Raw genomic sequence first — 15,653 nt, 5'->3', positions numbered from 1 at the left:
ACTTCCTACACATCCAAACACAAGGTTAGTTCACAATCTATGGCGTGTGTTTCATGATATATGCATAGATAAACAAAAATCCTACGTAGTACAGTAATTAAAATACATTGAAAATATTGGTCTTGCAACACAAAAGGTATTATTGCTTTGGAATAAAAGCACAAGAAGTAATAACTAGTGAAGGCAAATGTTTAGAATTCATAAAATTCAGTGCATCAAATTTCTACAGCTCTACTTAGCATTTATTATGTTAATAGTTTTAGGTACAAGTACGACTTAATACTTCATGTCTTCATTAACTAAACATAAACGACAACAAATATAATTCAGCTGTTTTGTACCGTTTAAATTCATACAAATCTTTAAAACCAGTTACCACTTTGAAAATGTTTTTATCTAAGTGTAAATATTTAATAAATAGTGACTGTAAGATACAGAGTTTTTGTCCAGGGCTGATTACTGCACGTTTGCTTGTAAAAAATATATGTTATATATAACTGCTAAACTTTAAAAATCACATGCACAATTCAGTCTGATTGTCTTTAAAAAACATCATTATAATAAAAATTCTTAAAAAAGTTTCTACACAAATGTTCAGTTTTCCCCAAAACACGCTTACAATGGCACAAATAATATCTGGATACAAAAAATGATCACAAATAAAATCTGGGATACAAAAAAACTATCTGATTACATCATTCCAACAAAATACAAAAAAAAAACTACCTGTATATATATTGTTTACTACACTACGTCTATGACTAGGTATGGTGGAAGTGTATTTGCATAAATATAGTTATATACGAGTATTTAACTGTAAAAGTACTAACAATTACTGAGAATCCAGCAAAAATGCTTTTGTACTAAAAATAGGGGTAGAAATGGGCATATAAACGACTGCAATAAGCATATAGTATGTTGGTGGTACGCTTCATTGTTTAAAGAAAAAAAAAACATTTTAAAAATGTTTTAACTCTATGTGCTACACGTGATATATATTATAGTGTGAATATTTAAACACAAAATTCAAATTTCATTACATAGAAAGTTAATTGAACTACTTTGTCTTGGCTTCACTGTCACTGCTTTCAAGTTCTGGTTTTATGGAAAGTAAAAGTTTCAGAGGGACTAGTAAGAGCACTCCTCCACCTATGTAAGTTATCTTAGCACCAAGTAGCCAATAGGACGCTGATGCGAGCATGGGGCCGATAGCTCTGGCAAGAGCGCCCAGTGACCGCAAAATACCCATCACTCTGCCTTTTTCCGATACAAGACCATGAGAAGCAGTTAAAGATGATAGACATGGGATCACTGTGGCAGCAGCAATGGCAAAAAGCAGAAGACCAGCATAGAGTACTGTAGGAGACCACGAAAACCCAACAATGATAAAACCGGCAATTAGAAATACAATTCCGCTTGCTGCGAGTTTTCTTTCTCTTCCCAGCATCTTCCGTCTTACATAACCACCCTGAACTACAGCCATTGTAAAGCCAAGTAGGGCGAACATCTTTCCTTGGTCCATTCTTGTAAATCCAAAGCGCTTGTGTGCAAGAAATGTTAAGGTAAACTCAAGGCCAGAAAATAAAAACAAGTACAAAAAGTAAACCATGCCTAAACTTTTCAAGGTAGAAGATTTTTTCGTGTTTGTGACGGATTTCACGGCGGAAAATTTAAAAAGTGCAAAGGGGTTAAGTAAATGCAAAAACTCTGGAAAACTTGAAATAATAGACTTTGCACGTTTCGAAGGGTGTAGCGTCTCTGGCAAGCATTTTAACACATAGAAAATATCAAAAACTGTAATGACCACACCAAAAGCAGCAGGTCCAACAAAAAACATGCCATGGTTTGAGAAGTATTTGCTAAAAATAACTCCTATCAAAGGACCAACAACAAAACCAATAGAAAATGCAATTCCAACGGCCGCCATTCCTCTTGATCTCAATTTTGCTGATGGTAGATCGGCAATGGCGGCAGTGCTGATGCTCACATTCGCCTCACTGATCCCTGCAATGATGCGTGCAACAAGGAAGAGCAGAAAGCTGTCAGACATCATCCAAATCAAGTAAGATATTACGGACCCTGTGAGGGAAATAATGATCATAGGTTTTCGACCATATACGTCTGAAATTGCTCCAAATACTGGCGAGTTTAAAAACTGAAGAAATGAAAATAAAGAGCCAATAAGGCCCCCAAATAATACAGAATTCACATCCTCAGTTTCTGGTACACCAATTGTTTTTCTGAAAGCAGAAACGGTTGCCTCCATTGTAGAATATAGTGAGCCTTTATCATTTGTTTTGTAGAACTCCAAAAGTGAAGGAAAAAGTGGAAGAATTACAGTAAAACCTAATAAATCGATTACAAGAGATACAAATAATGTTTTTAAAACTTTGTTGGCCTTTTTTTCATCTTTGGCATCTTCATGAGGTTCCATTTTTTTCTTATGAAAATTTATTAGTTTATTAAAAGTACCTGTCAACCTGTGTAAGGGTTATAAGTTTAAACATAAGTAAAGGTTTAAACGTTCGTAAAGGGTATAATATAATATAGTTAACTTGAACCATTGTGCGCTCAACAACGTCAACATACAATTATTTTAAGGGCCATAAAGGGCCTACGGCTTAAGCTAAGGCTTATGCCAATATAATACGTCTATTGTAAACGCCTGTTCCCTGTTTGATGATAAAAAAAAATAGAAAAATGAATTACTTTTCTATCAAAACCTTTACAGCCTATTGGTATCAAAGCATGGCTACTCACTAAAAAATGTGAGAAACTTTCTTTCCCTAAATGTAAAACCGTATGGCGTATACGTATGGTAATGGCGAAGAAACAACCACGGTGCGTGGCAACAGGGGTCGGAAGCTAAAGTGGCCATGTCCCCTGGCCACCCTCTACCAACATGGACATGGCCAGCTACCAACATGGACATGGCCAACTACCAACATGGACATGGCCAGCTACCAACATGGACATGGCCAGCTACCAACATGGACATGGCCATCTACCAACATGGACATGGCCAGCTACCAACATGGACATGGCCAACTACCAACATGGACATGGCCATCTACCAACCTCGTAAGGCTGGCCATCCACCAAAATGGCACGGGGGCCCGACTACCAAACTGGCGAGGAACCAAATTGCAAACTTGGGACCAAATAGTTCTCAGAGATAGGCTATACCAAAAAGAACAATGAGGTATTTTTTATATCAGTGTAGTTAAAGACGGGAATAGTTATATATTTTTATTTTTTTGTTGTTTTTTAGTTCGTTGGATCAGTGTACAAACCGAAATCATACCAAAACAAGATAAACACTTCAAACCCCCAATGGTTTGTGGTGTGTTTTAAAGTTAGCATACATTTAAGAATTTGGGTTAAACACTTTACATGTTGTACCAGGACCCTCTGACAAGGCTTTGATAGAATGTAGTATATTGTGATTTAGTCTTTTTTTTATAGAATGTAGTATAATGTGAGTTAGCCTTCAAGAATGCAGTATAATGTGAGTTAGTTTCAATTATGGGCACCATGGAGGGGCAGAGTAGACAAGTCTACCTTAAAGTTTTCTGCACTGCAATAATCTGTAAACATTGGCATTATTTTGTTTTAAAAGAATGGGTGCAAGTGAAGAATCTTCCCCCAACCTTATTTGCTAACCACTAACCGCTATAACCACTAACTACTAACCCCTATAACCACTAACTCCCTATCCATCAACACCTAACCCCCTAACTTAGGGGTTAGTGGTTAGCAAATAAGGTGGGGGAGATTTTTTACTAGCACCAAAGAATGCATGTCTAAATATCCCTGCCTTTCTACTTTCTAAAAAGTTTGGAGGGAATGATTTTTAATGTCATTTGTCAAAAATGTCAAAAAGCTGTTCTTTTAATTATAGGAACATTGTTTACAAAAAGTTGATTGGCAACTGATTTGTTTATTACAGTTTAAATAGGCTATAAGTTCTGAAGGATATATTTAAATTTTTAGATCTCACTTTATATTCTATTCGCTCCTAAGCATATTATGTTGCTATGATCAACTTAACTTACACGTTCTGGATATGTAACTACGCTGCAATAAAATAAAACAACACAATATTGTTTACATTTTTTTAAGTTCATTGTAAATAGCAGGCAGTGCATGAAATATATCATTAAAATCATATTCAATAAAATATTGCGGAAAGTCACAGATGAATTGTGACAACGTTCTGGAAATAATGGATTGTTTCTCATCATTTAAACTGCAAAAAAAATGTAGAATGTGAGCTAAACAAACCAGAATATCTACTGTGGTAAATTGGTCTATTTCATACTAATACTACAGAACGATTTACAAATTTGCCAATTGGGAAAAAGTTTTTATACCTCAATAGTGCACTTGTTTCAGGACTATGGTTGGCTGAATCGACTTGAAGTTTTGCAAACCAGGTATTAAAGTCTTTTTCCGTTCCACATTTAATGCCAGTTTGGCTTGTTTTCTCAAGAGCGTCTATGATTTTTCCCTTTTCTGAACTTAATTTTATTGCAGTTTGAAATTTGTCTTCAAACTCTGAAAGAAAATATTTATAAAAATCTTATATTAATAATAACTATATTTGTCCCTTCGATTGCAGCAGTGAAGATTAAAAAATATTTAAAACAAAAAGACAAGATATAAGGGCAAAACAACAGTTGTTAAAACACGCTTATTAAACATATTTACATTTAATTGGAAGAACAAAAAGGTTAAAAACATATTTACATTTAATTGGAAGAACAAAAGCATGGTTGTTACACCTGGATAAATTTCTAAATAGCCAATTTTTTTAGTTCTGGTTGAAACAGCTGTATATATACATTCGTTGTAAGATGTTTATGAATAGCATCAGTGTATAACTTGCATATATGCTTTCATTTGATTTTTATGTGCTCAACGATTACCTTTATTTGATAAATGATTCAGCTGTTGACTTTTTATTTCATATTCAGTATGACAAATGCAAACAGGACATTTCCATTCTTCTATTTTGACATGTTTGAAAGATTTTTTCGGAACATTAATGCACTTCCGGTGATACCACCGGAAACATATGTCACAACCAATCTAAAATATAATTTATTAACATTTAAATATAATGAAATCTGAAGAAAAATATGTTAACTCACCCAAGGTGATTGAGTTACTTCCTGTGAGCTACCGCACACACTGCACAGGGTTTTCAGGTCATCTAATCAAACATACACCCCAAAATAAATTTTTATTAGATTTATAACAATATTAACTCTTTTACCTGAGTTTTGTAAAATTTTTACAGCAATACTGTATCTTAAATTTATTATTTTTTTGTTGTCGAAATGTATCCTCTTTCTTATTTTCTTCTTATTGCTTAACAAAGCTTCGGCAATCTGTACAATCAAAACAAAGGAAAGCAGTAAATAATAAATTTTAATAGCCAACATAGTCAACATTGGTAAAACAAACAAAAAAGTACTCTGTAAGATGTCTGTAAAAAAACAAACAAATTAAAAATTCATATTATATTCTGCCAAAAGTTGTACTAAGCACAATTTAATAAACAAAAATATGGTTTAATTTATTTACCTTCAACACAAATATCCCACAGCTAGAAGAGTCTGTTTGTTTTGGATGGGTTAATTTGCCCTGTGTCCATTTTGTGCTTAAAAGCTGATCGTCAAATTTGTTGTTGCGAATTTTGAGGTAATTTCTGTTTAAGGCAAAAGAAATTTTATAAATGCTAAGGTTAATCAGCAGTAACCATATCTATTTATTAACCTGAATTTTGCGATTACATCAGTGATGCAGTTTTGAAAGGGTTCCACTAAAAACATTGTTTTTGTTGGCAAATGAATGTACTGCAAGGAATATAAAATCACATTTACAAACTGATATAATAATAACTGAAACATCATTGTTTTTATAAAAAAAAATTGTTACATATTTAACAAAGTTTCGAAACATATTACCAGCAAATTCCAATGATTTCTATTGAGGTTATATCCTCCAATCAAAGCTTTATACCGTGCAAAGTTTACCTGTAACACATACCCATGTTAAGAAAATGGCTCAAAAAACACAAATTATTTAAAACTTACATTTTTTAACATGTTTCTTTTTAGCACACTGTTGTTCTCCTCGAGAATACAACCCACTAAAAATGTATCCAAGACATATACATCCGTGTCCCTTGCCAGTAAATGAATAAAGAAGTCTATTACCTGCAAAGAATTGCAGAAATTCTTGTCTGTAAAATCAGTTATAAAAAACTGCATCATAAAAAAAATAAATAAGATTTTAAAATTGATACACACAATCCCAACTTACTGAACCATCCACCCATTCCTTTGCGCCAAGTGTGCAAAATGAGCTATGCCGAAGCAACAAGGCTCCACTTTGTAGTGATGATACAATCATATTATTTTGAGGGCAACTCCACAACTTTTTTACCTAAAAATAAAAATGTTAATAATTTCCTCAAAAAAGAATCAGTGTGTTAAATACTTCAGAAATCTCAGCCAGAGGTGGTGAAAAAAATATTGGTGGGTTTCTGGATTCGAAATGATATGGTGGTGAATGCGATACCAGAATGGGTAATGGCACTACTGGGGATGACATCACAGGAACAGATGATGACACCACTGGATCAGGCGATGACACCACTGGAACAGGGGATGACACCACCGGAACAGGGAATGACACCACAGGAACAGGGGGTGACACCACAGGAACAGGGGATGACACCACCGGAACAGGGAATGACACCACAGGAACAGGGGATGACACCACAGGAACAGGGGATGACACCACAGGAACAGGGGATGACACCACCGGAACAGGGAATGACACCACAGGAACAGGGGATGACACCACAGGAACAGGGGATGACACCACCGGAACAGGGGATGACACCACAGGAACAGGGGATGACACCACCGGAACAGGGGATGACACCACAGGAACAGGGGATGGCACCACCGGAACAGGGGATGACACCACCGTAACAGATGATGACACCACAGGAACAGGGGATGACACCACAGGAACAGGGGATGACACCACAGGAACAGGGGATGACACCACAGGAACAGGGGATGACACCACCGGAACAGGGGATGACACCACAGGAACAGGGGATGACACCACTGGAACAGGGGATGACACCACCAGAACAGGGGATGACACCACAGGAACAGGGGATGGCACCACCGGAACAGGGGATGGCACCACCGGAACAGGGGATGACACCACCGGAACAGGGGATGACACCACCGGAACAGGGGATGGCACCACCGAAACAGGGGATGACACCACCGGAACAGGGGATGACACCACCGGAACAGGGGATGGCACCACCGGAACAGGGGATGACACCACCGGAACAGGGGATGACACCACCGGAACAGGGGATGGCACCACCGAAACAGGGGATGACACCACCGGAACAGGGGATGACACCACCGGAACAGGGGATGACACCACCGGAACAGGGGATGACACCACCGGAACAGGGGATGGCACCACCGAAACAGGGGATGACACCACCGGAACAGGGGATGACACCACCGGAACAGGGGATGACACCACTGGATCAGGTGAGGGCACTATATTAGGCTTCGTTTGTAATCCTCTGGCTGTAATAAAAACAGATGGCAGTAGTTCATGGAGTATACTCGGTAAGTAAAATAAATGTAATACTCACACTTTGTTGGAACCACAATACCGTCATCCGTATACTCCAAGGTATCAAATTTTCTTTTTAAAATTGATCTGAATTTTTGGTTGATTGATTCATTTTCCAAATGAATACAAAAACGACTGATGAACAGAAAATTAACCATATCCATTCCACAAAATGAATACCTTCAGTTGGAAAATAAAAACAAAGCAATTACAAAACAGGAGAGAGGTTCTTATTTCACAAAACATTTAGAAAAAGTTAAATTCACCTGTCACGAGCCATGTCCGCATTTCTTTGTTCACAAACACTGGTGTTCACAGACAGGTTCGTATTACGAATATCTCTGAATGATTTAGTTGGTCCCTTTTTTTTACTCTTGTTGTGAAATGCATCACATAAACTATAATGTGCAGTTTCAATCGTTGTATCGATTTTAACCATTTCGAGAGTCCCAGCTTTTTCTCTTTCTAAATTTTCTTTATTCCAGGGGTAAAGCATTCCACGGTAAGGTGAAAACAAACCTGGGCTTCTGTTTTCACCATGCAATGCCACCTTTTAAAAAAAAGGAAAATACCACGTTTAGCTGTGAACAATATTTAATATCCCTTAATTTGATTTTGTAGCATATCAAATATATAAACAAGTTTACCTGGGATGGAATATCTGAGATAACAACACATGGTTGCTTTGAAAATGCTAAAATGGCATCAATATAGTCCCTGGCAGATTCTTGACGTAACAGGCATTTTTTGTAAATGCAGACACCATGAATGCACCGGAAATGTACAATTCCACCTTAAAACAGCAAATCTTCAAATTTCAATCTTTTTGGGTGTATAAGTATAGATAATTATTCTATCGCTCAAGATTTACACACATTTAATTTTAAAATGTTGTCTTACCACCACACTTCTTAATGCTTTTGTAAGCTTTAGGAAATATTTCTTTGAACAATATTAGCTCCTGTAGCTCGTTTACCATATCTTCAGTGCTTCCTGAAGGTATTCCAAATTTTTCGCAAATTTCTTTTAAATCTTTTGAAGATGACTGCCACATAAAACAGTTATGTTATTACATATTAACAAGAATAGCTTTATTTTGATTAATCTTACTGATTTTGGTGAATGAAGTGCAGTTAAGATCTCTTCGTGGCTAACTTCTATTTTTGATTGTGCTTTATTTGGTTTGGCCTTTTGCAATGCTGAGCCCTTTTTAAATTCTGTATTTGGAAGTTGACATGATTTTCTAACTTTTTTTCCCATCCACGGTGCAACTGATCCATATGTTACATCCACTTTCCATGGGTTTGTTGTTGAACCTAGATAATTAATTCGTATTAATCATAGAATAAAAAACTTTAACTACACAAGGTATTATAAAATCACCTACCAAAAAAACCTCTTCCAATCATCTCATAATGGTACCTCTGCCAAGTCTCATCGACATTTATATTTGCACTGACAGGCAGCACCGGTTTCTTTAAACTGCTTACTACATTACAAAATTGTCATTTAATACTGTTATAAAGAACTGACAATAAGGAGATAATATTAAATATTATTTGTTGAAAAATACATAAAAATGATAAACTAACCTGGCCGAAGACATGCATTTCCCCAATTTCCATCACCAACTACTATATCTGGTTTTGTGCCACAACGAATGCATGTAAAATCATAGTTTATGTCTTGTAAAGCTATAAAATGGTAAATCCCATTCCGAATTGATGAAATCGGTAATGATATATCATCATCAAAAATTGTTTTTAAATTTCTCTCCACAGCTACATGATTCTGTGCAAATAGAAAAATAATTTAACTATAAATAAAATATCAATTCATACTTTATTACAGTAGTCAAATAGTCATTCCTTGCAATAATCACATACCAACCAACAATTACTAAAAATTAAAAATTTTACCTTTAAACCTCGAATTAAGTGATGACAAAGTTTAATGGTTAAAAGAACATGGTTGTTAAAGTTGTGGATCCCACTTTTATAATCTTGAAACCGGAAAGTTAATCCACAATTAATGCAGTGTTTGCGGATTGTTTCCACACCTAAATAAAACATTTTTCTAATAATTCTATATTAATATAAAAACATTTTTTTACTGTGATGTGTATATTTCAGTATAGTACTGGTTCTTATTAGTAGAGCACCCTACCCCATTTAACGCCCATCCCATACACTGATGCTTTATTGGGTGCCAGTTCTTTTAATATGCCCTTGCATGAAGCACATAATTTCTCTGCTGCAATCAGTGGTTGTCCAGGACAATCCTCAACCAGCAAATCTTTGCTAAGTACAGCTGGAATTCTTTTTTCTTTTAACATGTATTCCATGATAAATACATCATTTTGCTGCAACTTGTTCAACAATCTAACAAAAAAATATAACAGTGAAAAGGAGTTTATCACCTAAGGTTACATTTACACTACGCTACAATTTATTTAAACATTCCAAATTTAGTATATACCTATCTTTGGTGTCAGAGAACAACTTCTTTTGGTGTTGGAACATGTACCATTTTGCAACGTATTCATGAACACACGATCTCATTTCACCAGAAACAGGACATTGGCAAGACCAACTACCAACCTGAGAGTCAAATGTCACTCTGACTCGCTGGAGTTTACTATAATATTTGATTTCTTTGGTGTATACGGAGTAATATTGGTTTCTATTACTATATCCAAACAGTCCAAAATCCGCATGTACAATCAATGTTTGGGAATGAAGTAGGCTGCTTTCCTGTAAATGTTCGCATCGAGCTTTCGAATCTGCTGATATTAAATTTATTTTGAGAAGTTCTTCAAGGGAACCTAGATCTAGTGAAAGCTTGGGAGCAATAGGCAAATTTCCATCACTAGCAGATTGAAGATGTTCACACTCAATTGCAGGATTGGACAATGCGGCAACCCTCATCATATCCATGCATTCCTGATTACAACAATGTATCAATTTTTTCACAATGCATTTTTGTACGTGAATTGGTGCCATTAACCCAGTATTGGAACGTGCTATGAAAAAAATGCCATCTTTCTGGTTAATGCAGAAACCGGCCAATTTATTGTGCAAATTATGCACTATTGCTTCATGTCGCTGAAGAGATGATGCATGTTGGTACTGTTTCTTGCAACTTGTGAAACAGCATTGATAAGTTTGGTTTTCCTTTTTGGACTTTTCTTTTTCGAAAATATCTAAAAAAGCAAATCTTAAATAAACAAATTCCCCAAAACAAAATCCTATTGTTTTTTTTAAATCTTTACATGTATGATAAGTACCATGTTAGGTATTAAGAAAAGAAACAAGTAGCCTACCATATTCTGTAAGTCCACCATGAGCTCAGTTCACTACAGCTGCTAAATTAAGTGGACTTAGACTCAAGGGACATAGTGGAACTAGGAGGCATAGTACACTTAAATCAATTAAAATTCAAGTTCAAAAAAGCCAAACAAATGGTTACAATTAATAAAACAATGCAAAAACGTGGCAAAAAATACCCAATAGACTTGATCCAGATTTTCCCAGTTCACTGCTTCTGTGTAGCTTTCCATAGCAGCGTTCTGGTTAAAACAAATATATCTTAAACAAATAGAAAAGTAATCTTAACAAAAATTAATTAAATCCTCAAAAACTTTAACTAAACAATTGCACTATAGAGTGCTTTTGTTCAAATAGTTAAGTAATTGATGATTAATTGATAATGGTGTGGTTTCAAATCTGAAAATTTAGTCTAAAATTTATAAACATATATTATTATTATTTGATTTTAATCAATAGACAATAAACGCTCGAATCAAGAATTAAGATATGTGCAATAAAGTCGCCTAAATAAAACAACAAATACAAGAACAACAGTACGACAAACGAGGTTCTATGTGACCACTTACATGCTGAATAGTGTGTTAGACAAATTTAGGCGAAGACAGCAGTCAGCAGGGGAAAATGTAGGCTGCAAACTTTACATTTAAGTTAAAACATACAGCTACAAATAAATGTATACTGATTAGCCTATAATATAGTATGGTGGGGTAAGATGGGACACCTTCAGCACATAATATCAAAATATCCTGATCGTGTTTCAATCAATTTACAACGATTCATTAAATTTTTGAAGATACGGTTTTATAATTCTTTAAATGTTCTTTGTTTACTACCAAATGGTACAGGAAAATGGAATGTCCCTCTTTCCCCACGCTACTATAATTTTGTTATCTATGTACTTACTGGCATGAAGTTCAAAATTGTATTTTCTTGTTACAAGCTTGCCACACTTTGGACAGTGAAAATGAGATCTGAACCTTTTACCCTTTACTCTTTGAACATTTGGTGCACACGATTTTGTACAAGGATAACACTTAACTAAAAGAAAAATATTTAATGGCACACATTGAACATGATTAAGATAATACAAATAAAGAGAAATACTTACTCTTTTTGTCTTGGTCGGTAATAGTAATGGGTGTAACATTACCACTATCAACTTTTGTATTCATATTTTGGTATTTGAAAATCTGTTAAAACCGAAACGTTTTACCCTTAGTTTTTAGTTTTAGTTTTGTAAAAACAATTGAGATATAAACATTAGTAAAATAAGCAGGAGTCAGTGTGGCTTTAATTGGGAATGGTGGAAACCTAAAAATATTGTTTTAACCTTATAAAGTTTACATAGAAAAGAAACTAGCTCAGCAGGTTAATTACTGTAGATTAACTACAAGTTGCAAAATATTATTAATACAAAAATGTTTCAATTTTGTCCCACCACCCCACATTGTAGTTTTGTGGGTTTTTTTATTAATAAAGGTATGATAGTACTAATTCGTGGTATCGCTGGAAAAACGGCATATAGTAGGACGGGGGAAGATGGGACATTTAAGCACATATGGCCCAATATTTCCAAAATCAAAACAGATGGTGGTTTTTTAGGTGATACCAGAAACTATTACTATAATTCCTTTAATAATTGACAACAATTCAAAAATGTATAAAACACAGAAGGAGTTTTAGAGTTTTAGTGAATTTCACAACAGGTGGAATTTTATGAATTCGAAAATACACAGGCTAAGACTGGACAGTTTAAAATCATTGTAAAATTTGATTAATAAGTGTATTTATTATTAGGAATACACTTAAATAACACGAAATAATAGTTTACACTTTAAAAATTAAGTTAATACATTCTTTTTTATTGGTATAGTTTTTAACATGTTACCTACAGTATATTCTTATATGCAAGTGACTAAATTTTGAATAGATGTTCCATATATTATGTTGTTATTCTATCAATGCATTAAATTTGAATCACCCATAAGGTATTAATTATTAAATAAAGTAAAGTTTTTAAAGTGTGACAATAAAAACCTACAAAGCTACAATGTTGGGGAAGGTGGGACACCAAATTAAAATATTTTTTGTATTAATACTATATTCTGCAACTTATAGTTAACCTACCGAATTTAACCAGCTGTACTAGTTATAAAATTCCATCTGCTTAACTGTGATTCAGCAAGCATTTAAATCAGCATCATACCAATTCGCGTTTTTACCTGTTTAAAATGTACTGTTTCCATTTAAAACATTTTTTAACATTTAACAATAGCCATAGGTTTTGAAGCGCGTTGTATAAAGTCGTTGTAATACTGTGGAATAATTCTGAAACTTTAGGTGGGTCTGTAAAAAAAATATTCCTTCTGAAAAAGTGTCCCATATTGCCCCACTTCACTATATGTACCGTACAGTTTGTTTGTTCGCTAACTCCCTTAAACATTCTCATATGCTCGATTATAAAACGTGCCAGTTTTCCAAAACTAGCGGTACGAAATCAAAACTGTTTATAACTTCGAAGATAAGAATTTATGTGAAACAATGGCGCTTCGATAAGCAAATTATTTTTTTAACTTTATTTTCGTTTTTACATTTTGCATAGGTACATTTCCACCATCTGCACTGTTGGCGTCGCTATGGCTGATTACGTTAGATATCAAGCTGTGTCGATAATTACCAGTAATAAAATAAACACCCAAATCACTTCATTATTAGATTTGCCTTTGCTATAGTATTGTTGTATTTTGTAAAGCAAATAATATAGTTTGCACTTGGTTTTCTAACATCGGCGGTACGAAATCAAAATAATAAAAGATAATAAATTATATAAAGCGAAAGCGCCTGATAAGCAAACTATTATTCTCAACTTTCTTTTCGGTCGCGAGCACCGAAGGAACCTGCTGCATTTAAAAAGTCTTAATTAATCAAAGCGTATCAAGCTGACACCACATTTAAACTGTCCACCATTTTGTTTTACACCGAGCAGAATAAAGGAAAAAGGTTCGAAGGCGCAAGGATAAACGTCAATCAAATGTCGTGTAACTAACATTGGCGGGCTTTTCTCCCCACTTTTAGCGGGCATTCACTCCCCAAGCCAGATGTTTTTCGCTACCGCCGGATGTGTTACTTTGTCAAAACAATTTATTCGCGAACAATTTATAAATAAGTTGGGATTGCGAGACAGAAGAAAACTTTCCTAGCGCTTCGGTTATGAAAATAATATAGTTTTTATAATATAATAGCTGTACATCCGTTATAATGCGCATACGCCCCCACACTACTGCGCAATATAAGAACAAACATAATGACAATTTGGTTCAAATTAAAAGCGACCCTTCGTTTGAAACGGTCTGGACCCGACGTTTAAATATCGAACTTAGTTTTCGATTTAAAACCAGCAGAAATTGATTGAAAAATATGCTGTGTATAGTACAAACTGAACATTATATTCGAGCAAAAGAAAATAATGCTAATTGCGAACTATATTCTTTGTCTTTTCTTTACAAGGTACAACAATACTATAGCAGAGGCAAATCTAACAATAAAGTGATTTGGGTGTTTATAAAAGGGATTTTATATTTTTTTCCGCACCGCCAATTAATTTATTACTAACGTTTTACTGATTCATTCCGGTAAATTTATGCCCAAAAAATGTTATTTTTCCCTGGCTTCCCAGTGCAACAATAAGTCAATTTGCGTTAAAGTTCACAGTGAGACACGACGATTAGAGAAGTTGCAATGGAATTTAATATTTACCTTCGCATGTAAAATATTTTTAAACATTACAGAAGCCGCGGATAAATTGTTTTGACAAATAATTAACACATCCGGTAGCGAAAAAACATCTGGCTTGGGGAGTGAATGCCCGCTAAAAGTGGGGAGAAAAGCCCGCCAATGTTAGTTACACGACATTTGATTGACGTTTATCCTTGCGTCTTCGAACCTTTTTCCTTTATTCTGCTCGGTGTAAAACAAAATGGTGGACAGTTTAAATGTGGTGTCAGCTTGATACGCTTATACATTAATGGAGACTTATTATACCTTGGATACTATCCTTGGTTGGTTGCTTTATTGGGGTATATCCTTATATGGTGTTGATCCGTAAAACAGTTGATTCCAAAATGTTTCTCACCAGAGATAGTTTGCTTATGTATTTCTCGTCTCACTAATACTCGTTATTTTGTCAGCGTCATTCGACTGCGTATTTTTACGTCGTATGCAATCTGGTAGCTTATGATAATGTAAATGTTGTTGCCGACACCTTGTTTGAAACAGTGTCGCAGCAGTTTTACCTGTATTTTCAAAATTAACTTCGACAAAACCGCCCAATATTAAACACAAAAACCGCCCAATAAAAAAATTGCAACGCGTATTCGTGGGACCAAAAGAACAGTTTTGGAGCAAAATCATAAGTGATACGATTGCTAAAATAAAATATCAGTTTTGTGGTTCCCTCATGTAGGTGATCTTGGAGTTCTCTATATGTGTATTTTATTACATATAGTTGGGTTGGGGAAGATAGGACACTTTGTAAAATCAGAATTTTTAATTTGCCATGTATTTTGAATACCATTTTATTTTGGTCTTATTAGGCTACGTCTAAGTTTAAGTTCTCTCTCTCCTGCTTATTCCTATAGT

At 34.9% G+C, this 15,653-nt stretch overlaps 4 protein-coding genes across 5 annotated transcripts; all 4 read right to left on the bottom strand.

Moving 5' to 3' along the window:
* Positions 1-6: 6 nt before the first annotated feature.
* On the bottom strand, positions 7-2,500 carry LOC149738688 (solute carrier family 75 member 1-like). The gene has a single exon (XM_089874377.1). It carries the CDS (start codon positions 2,432-2,434, stop codon positions 1,058-1,060), a length of 1,377 nt encoding a protein of 458 aa, XP_089730503.1. The 5' UTR covers positions 2,435-2,500; the 3' UTR covers positions 7-1,057.
* A 1,607-nt stretch (positions 2,501-4,107) lies between these two features.
* Positions 4,108-5,091, bottom strand: LOC149738687 (uncharacterized; the record flags this gene model as incomplete). Its single annotated transcript, XM_089873696.1, has 3 exons — positions 4,108-4,249; positions 4,374-4,557; positions 4,929-5,091. Coding segments are annotated over 3 exons (489 nt in total), but the record flags the coding sequence as incomplete, so codon positions are not given.
* A 24-nt stretch (positions 5,092-5,115) lies between these two features.
* On the bottom strand, positions 5,116-7,275 carry LOC149738686 (uncharacterized). Of its 2 annotated transcripts, XM_089874399.1 has the most exons (8): positions 6,508-7,273; positions 6,331-6,453; positions 6,102-6,224; positions 5,973-6,041; positions 5,782-5,861; positions 5,590-5,713; positions 5,279-5,393; positions 5,116-5,215 (listed from the first exon to the last, which is right to left on the bottom strand). In XM_089874399.1, the coding sequence occupies exons 1-8, from the start codon at positions 6,619-6,621 to the stop codon at positions 5,145-5,147; spliced, it is 819 nt and encodes a 272-aa protein (XP_089730525.1). In that variant the 5' UTR covers positions 6,622-7,273; the 3' UTR covers positions 5,116-5,144. The 2 variants fall into 2 exon arrangements, with proteins under 2 accessions (XP_089730525.1, XP_089730527.1); XM_089874401.1 differs by lacking the exon at positions 5,279-5,393 and having other exon boundaries at positions 5,154-5,215; positions 6,508-7,275.
* LOC149738685 (uncharacterized) lies at positions 6,621-13,980 on the bottom strand. The gene is made up of 16 exons (XM_089873695.1): positions 13,238-13,980; positions 12,124-12,205; positions 11,919-12,053; positions 11,192-11,254; positions 10,165-10,888; positions 9,853-10,067; positions 9,606-9,745; positions 9,279-9,477; positions 9,074-9,175; positions 8,797-9,002; positions 8,587-8,731; positions 8,334-8,479; positions 7,953-8,236; positions 7,706-7,866; positions 7,255-7,637; positions 6,621-6,665 (listed from the first exon to the last, which is right to left on the bottom strand). The coding sequence occupies exons 1-16, from the start codon at positions 13,259-13,261 to the stop codon at positions 6,621-6,623; spliced, it is 3,054 nt and encodes a 1,017-aa protein (XP_089729821.1). The 5' UTR covers positions 13,262-13,980.
* Positions 13,981-15,653: the final 1,673 nt, after the last annotated feature.

This window comes from Ciona robusta, chromosome 3 (assembly GCF_009617815.1).
Source record: "Ciona robusta chromosome 3, ASM961781v2".
Taxonomy (NCBI): Eukaryota; Metazoa; Chordata; class Ascidiacea; order Phlebobranchia; family Cionidae; genus Ciona; species Ciona robusta.
Note: the sequence above shows the minus strand (reverse complement) of the source record. Positions and strands in the feature narration are given on the sequence as shown.